General features: G+C 41.7%; 1 protein-coding gene across 1 annotated transcript; it reads left to right on the plus strand.

Moving 5' to 3' along the window:
• Positions 1-292: 292 nt before the first annotated feature.
• On the plus strand, positions 293-5,169 carry CCN2 (cellular communication network factor 2). Its single transcript, XM_026705506.2, has 5 exons — positions 293-760; positions 890-1,109; positions 2,106-2,363; positions 2,500-2,711; positions 3,761-5,169. The coding sequence occupies exons 1-5, from the start codon at positions 710-712 to the stop codon at positions 4,055-4,057; spliced, it is 1,038 nt and encodes a 345-aa protein (XP_026561291.2). The 5' UTR covers positions 293-709; the 3' UTR covers positions 4,058-5,169.
• Positions 5,170-6,343: the final 1,174 nt, after the last annotated feature.

Consider the following 6,343-nt stretch of genomic DNA (forward strand, 5'->3'; position numbering starts at 1 on the left):
TCCCTGAAATGTGTGATTTTAGTGGATTTTAATGCCTTTTGAAAGTTAGACTGATCGATGCCAGTGGTGGACAGGCTGAGTTTCTGAGGAATGCCGATTCGGTCTTTTGGGGGAGTGGGGGGTGGGGAGAGAGAATAAAGATTCCAAAGGAGACATATTTTTAACTTCTATAAATCAGGATTGCGGTGATAGGAAGAATCTAAGCTGGAAGGAAAGCTCGCTCTCTCCTCCTGCCTGCCCCCCCGCCCGCCTTCCCCAGTGAAAATACAGCGCCTTTTTTGTGCGCTGAAGTGCGCCAGCTTTTTTCAGACAGGAGGAATGCGGAGTGTCAAGGGGTCAGGATCAATCCGGTGTGACTTGACGAGGCAGGAAGGTGGAGAGGAATGCGAGGAATGTCGCTGTTTGTGTGGGACTCCATTCAGCCGATTGGCGAGTCCCGGACGCCTCAAGAGTATAAAAGCAGCGCCGCTGCCTGCTGGAGACTCAGACCCACCATCGCTCTCTTTCTAAAAGCAGAGAGGGAAAGAGAAAAGAAAGCGGCACTTTTCCTCACCCCACCTCGAGCCGATCGAAAGAAGATCTGCCCTCGCCGGCATATTTAAAACCAAAAGGGATCCTCAGCTGGACCAGGCGATCCGCTCGGCTCCCAAAGCAGCCAGCGATTCTTTCCCAGCTCCCCGTGCCGAAAAGTTGCGAGAAAAAAAGGAAGATGGGAGCCCGCCCCCTCGCCTGGGTTTTCCTCGCCGCTCTGCTTAGCTGGGTAAGTGTTATTTTCTGAGGCTGGTCGTCTTGTCTGCCTGCCTGTCTCCTTTTTCCTTACTCACCGGGCCCACCTGCTGGAGCGTTGTTTGACACCCCCCCCCGTCTCTATCTTCCTCTGTCTCTCCAGGAAGCGGCCGGCCAAGAGTGCAGCACGAAGTGCCAGTGCTCCTCCTCGCCCCCCGAGTGCCCTCCCGGAGTCAGCCTGGTCCTGGACGGCTGTGGTTGCTGCCGCGTTTGCGCCAAGCAGCTGGGCGACCTTTGCACCGAGCGGGATCCCTGCGATCCTCACAAAGGGCTCTTCTGCGATTTCGGCTCCCCGGACAACCGCAAGATCGGAGTATGCACTGGTGAGTAGTTCGTTGTTGCCTTTTGTTTCGTTCAGCTTGCCGGCGCTCTCTTCGGGACGAGCAGAGTGGGAAATGCTGGGAAAGGGGTGACTTTCCCCCCACCCCCAGGGCAGTGTTTCTCGAGCTCATCAGTTTTCAGATGAGTGGACTTCAACTCCCAGAATTTCCCTAGTTAGGGAAGCCTGCCGGTCTTAAAAGTTTGCTGAAATCGACAAACACTGTTTTGGGGCTATGCAAAGCCACGCCAATTCTGAGAGCTTTCTTTTTCCTTTTTACGGTTCTAGTATATTTCGTTTTTTTTAAAAGGGGGAATTCCGATTGGACAGTTTTCTCCCGGAGGCTTCTAGGAATGTTTAGGACTACAATTCCCAGAATTCTAGTTATGCTTTCTGAGAATCTGATATACAGTAATTGGTACAGTAATTCGTACACATCTGGTGACTTCCATCAAAACGGGGTCTCCAAACTTGGCAACTTTTAAGACTTGTGGACTTCAACTCCCAGACTTTCTCCGCTAGCAAGAAGGATTCTGGGAGTTGAAGTCCACAAGGATTCTGGGAGTTGAAGTCCACAAGTCTTATAGGACAGGGGTCTCCAACCTTGGCAACTTTAAGACTTGTGGACTTCAACTCCCAGAATTCCTCAGCCAGCTGGCTGAGGAATTCTGGGAGTTGAAGTCCACAAGTCTTAAAGTTGCCAAGGTTGGAGACCCCTGTTCTAGGGGGGGGTCTTCCAATCTTGGCAGCTTTATTAGAATAGAAAAAGTATAAAAGTTGGAATAGAACATCTTGCCCTAGTTTAGGAGGTTTGATTCAGGAGGGAAAGTTTACACTTCTAGACTTGCCTGTTATTAAAGGCAGAGGAGCTGAACATAAACAAAACTGAAAGTCAGTCCTGTTTAGCCCATCTCTTGTATAGTTCTGGATTTCCTGATATCTCCATTGCTACTGACCAGGCATTGAGTATTTATGAGTGAATCCCACTTTCTCTCTGCAGCAAAGGATGGTGCTCCATGTATATTTGGAGGTATGGTGTATCGGAGTGGCGAGTCCTTCCAGAGTAGCTGCAAATACCAGTGCACCTGCCTGGATGGAGCTGTAGGCTGTGTGCCTCTCTGCAGCATGGATGTTCGTCTGCCCAGTCCTGACTGCCCATACCCACGCAGAGTGAAGCTCCCAGGGAAATGTTGTGAGGAATGGGTGTGTGATGAGCCCAAGGACAAAGAACGCACTGCAGTTGGACCTGCTCTGGCCGGTGAGCTGACTTTCCTTCATTTTGGCTTGTGGTTACTGTACTACAATTTCACAGATAACTTTTGCCATTCTGTTTGTCATAGCCACATTGATTCCTGAAGTCCAATTTAAGCTAACTATTCCCCTATGCTTTTCAGCTTACAGACTAGAAGATACCTATGGACCTGACCCATCCCTGATGCGTGCAAATTGTTTGGTCCAGACCACTGAATGGAGTGCCTGCTCAAAAACTTGTGGAATGGGAATCTCAACCAGAGTCACCAATGACAATGCCCACTGCAGGCTGGAGAAGCAAAGCAGACTTTGCATGGTGAGACCATGCGAAGCAGATCTTGAGGAGAGCATCAAGGTAAATAATTGACCATTTCTGCTGCTTGCTTCTGTAAAAATGTTTATCAGAATGTTATCCTCCTTGTTGAAAATTAATTTATATTAGAGAATTTCCAAAATTATGAAAATTCAAGAAATAGGACTGCAAAAAAATGTTGATTTTCCTCAGAGTACTGAATTCCTCTTCTTCCTGCCTACCTGTTCCCTGTAGCATAGCCCACATTAGGTTGATCTAGAGAACTTCCTCTTGTAGGATTATATCTCTATGTGTAATTTTCCAAATTATGCTCTCTAAGCCTTGTTAATGCTGTAATTCCTTTTTTTTGTGTATCGGTATCATTAGTTAAGTGTAAATGTAAATAATCAATGAACAAAATTACTTATAGTGCAGCTCTGGATATCTACTGATCCATTTATAAAATGCAAGATGTCTTATTCCCAAGAAAAGTAAAATGGAATTGCAGTTTTAGCCCTATTTCTGTGGTTGTCTTTAAAAACTGCAACATGAAACAGGGTTTCTATGAATAGTAATAAAACTTTCAAGGGAACCAGGTGTGAACAATCCTTTAAAAGTTTACTGTGGAAAATTGGACTTATAAAGGATACAAACAAGGCAAATTTAAGTATGAGACAATATGAGTTTGAGTTTATATATGAGACATATATAAGACTGGCAAAAATATACCTATAGATTGGATGCTATATTTAACCAAACATAGAAGCAATTGATATCAATATTAAAGGTAAAGACAATGGTTTCCCCTGTCCAGTCATGTCCAACTGTACTGGGCTTCAACTATGACTGGATCAGAGGCAGACAACTAATGCCTTTCAAGAATTTCAGGCTGTGTTATCCATAATTTTTTTGGTCATTAGCCCATGCTTATTGGAATTGATGAAGTCCAAAACATCTGGAGATCCCCTGGTTGATCTCTAGTCCAGAATCTACCCCAAAAGTTAAGAAATTAAGGAAAATGTAAATGTTGGAAATGTTGCGTATGCTGGTGAACTGAATGGGAGCACTGTTTATCTGATGTATCAATATAAGGATTTTTTTTTTCCCAACAGAAAGGTAAAAAATGCATCCGCACACCAAAGATCTCTAAGCCTATCCAGTTTGAGCTGTCTGGCTGTACCAGTGTAAAGACCTACCGAGCCAAATTTTGTGGTGTCTGCACCGATGGGCGTTGTTGCACCCCCCACAGAACAGCCACTCTCCCTGTGGAATTCAAATGTCCTGATGGTGAAGTCATCAAGAAGAGCATGATGTTTATCAAGACTTGTGCCTGCCACTATAACTGTCCTGGAGACAATGATATCTTTGAATCCATCTACTACCGGAAGATGTATGGAGACATGGCATAAAGCCCCATGAGAGACTTTTTTTTTTAACTTGACCCTCGACTTGAACTGATAATTGACATCTCATTTTGTTAAACGTGATTCTATAGCACAAGTGATTTAAATGTTTGATTTTTTTTTTTAAATGACAAGATTATTCCATCTGGCCTTTAAGGTCAAATTATCTACTGACTCCAAACGTTGGTTTGAAGGAAGAATAATAATAATAACATGAATATAATGATGATAATGATGAAGAATAGTGAGAGATGACACTTAATTCGTGTCTCAGAGTATATTTGGGGAGAGGGATGAATAGAGATTAATTAAGGGACACAGGCAGCCTTGAGAAACATTTTCAAAATGTGGCGACATGTGTCCTAGTTAATTGTGCAATCAAAAGAAAAAAAGACCCCTTAGCAAAGTTATTGGCACTGGTTTTGGTGACAGTAACAGCTGGACCGGACATTTTTATCCAGCAGGTGCTAAGTAATTATATTATTTGAAAATGGCAATAAGTCTGCCTTTGAAACTCTGATTCAGAGGATTTGTTCAAAAAGAATCAGAATTTGACTGGAAAGCTTGTGGCAATAATTTGCTTGTCACAGACAACATTTTTTTCAAAATGTTGTAGTGTAATAGTGTAAATGCTGTATATGTTTATGTGTGTGTGTTTATGTGTGTTTGTATGTGTGTGTATGTGTATATATATATATATTGTACAGTTATCTAACTTAATTTAAAGCTGTGTTGCCTTTTTCGTTAATGCTTTGATACATCAGTGTTAGCCTCTCATTTTTATGATTCAAAGCTTGTCTGATCCACTGCATTCATTCAACTCATAAAATAGAGTCTGTAAGGGTAGTTTCGTTGAACTAGTAGTGGGGAAAAATTAACTAAACTGGTGCTTTGATGAAGAAGATACACCAGTGTCCTATCCAAACATTTCACCAAACTAATGACAAAGGGAGGAAAGTACATTTCTCTCTATCTGTATTCCCTGAAACAAAATGAGTGCTCTCAAATCTTTCCACCTGAGAACAGTTTGTTACTTATTGAGAAGTGTGACCAAAAGTTACATGTTTGCACCTTTTTAGAAGAAAAACAAAATAAAGTATTTTATTTTTTTATATAAACTGAATTGTACTGACTTTGATTTTGTTGAGTCTAAAAGTTTTGGGATATGGTGTATGTTTGCACACCACTTCTCAGTTGGTGCTCCACTGAATATTTCTGTAGACTGGAATGACTGAGTCATATCTGAGCAGGAGGATGTTTTGATAGAATGACTCCCCGTACAAGCTTGCAGTCAGAACACGGCATGGTCCGCTACTAAAAATAAGCATCACCTCGCCAACATGGCTGTGAAAAGGATAAGGAAACTGTAGCCTCACAGATGTTTTTTCCAATACAACACTCAGCATATTATGCAATTCATCGGTTGCAAGGGTTGTAATTCACAACTTGCAGGTCTATTTGAACTGAAAGTTAAGTTGCTTTACAAACAAAATCATTTACGAAAAAAAATCATCCTGAAGCTTGTCTGGGTGGCAAAATTCATGCACTCCATCTCCATAACATATTTCTTAATCTCCATGGATGAAATCAACTTCTTGCCTCATGATAAATGTAAAGAGTTTGTGCTCTAGAATACAAATGCATCAGATACACAAAAGTATTTCAACTTTCTCTATTTTCAGAGTAGAAAACTACCAATAAACTAGTTATCACCTTCATCTAGGATTCTTTCCAGATGTTACTTTAATTGAAGCCAATTTAAATGGCAATTTCACTTTACCCAAGTATAACCTTTTTACATTTAATAGAGCTTATTTCTAAATAACCATGAATAAACGGTACTGTTTCTCATATTTACTTTGCTAGAACTAATATTGTCATAGTCAAGGTTGATTAAATTGCAATTCTTTGCAGACAGATTTTGTGCAATATTTCCCTCAGGCTCTTAAGTGAACATGTTAACAGAAAGTGATGGCTTTTTTGCCCTACAATGGACTAAACTTTATAATTTTCAGTTTGCAGTGCCTTGAGTCCTAGCTGGTAGAATTCATGAGCATCTAGGGGTCTTAGAAGTATTAGAAGAATCAACTTTGGCTGGTGAAGAACTACCAAAGAAAGTCAGGTAGATCAAACTCTCAGTCAAGTGCATTGAAAGCCCATAGCCTTTAAAGAAAACATACTGTATGGCTTATTTTGCTGCAGCAATTCTACATGAGAAACAGAAATATCCTCTGTTCCTTCATACTACTCATATCGGGCTATGGAATTTCACTTTCTTGGAGGAAGGTGATA

Source organism: Pseudonaja textilis, chromosome 1 (assembly GCF_049901715.1).
Source record: "Pseudonaja textilis isolate UNSWEBS1 chromosome 1, rPseTex1.2, whole genome shotgun sequence".
In the NCBI taxonomy this organism is placed as follows: domain Eukaryota; kingdom Metazoa; phylum Chordata; class Lepidosauria; order Squamata; family Elapidae; genus Pseudonaja; species Pseudonaja textilis.

Coding starts and splice junctions, on each gene's coding strand:
- CCN2 (XM_026705506.2), top strand. CDS start 710: ATGGGAGCCCGCCCCCTCGCCTGGGTTTTCCTCGCCGCTCTGCTTAGC. Junction 761..889: donor TCGCCGCTCTGCTTAGCTGG/GTAAGTGTTATT, acceptor CTGTCTCTCCAG/GAAGCGGCCGGCCAAGAGTG. Junction 2,364..2,499: donor AGTTGGACCTGCTCTGGCCG/GTGAGCTGACTT, acceptor TATGCTTTTCAG/CTTACAGACTAGAAGATACC.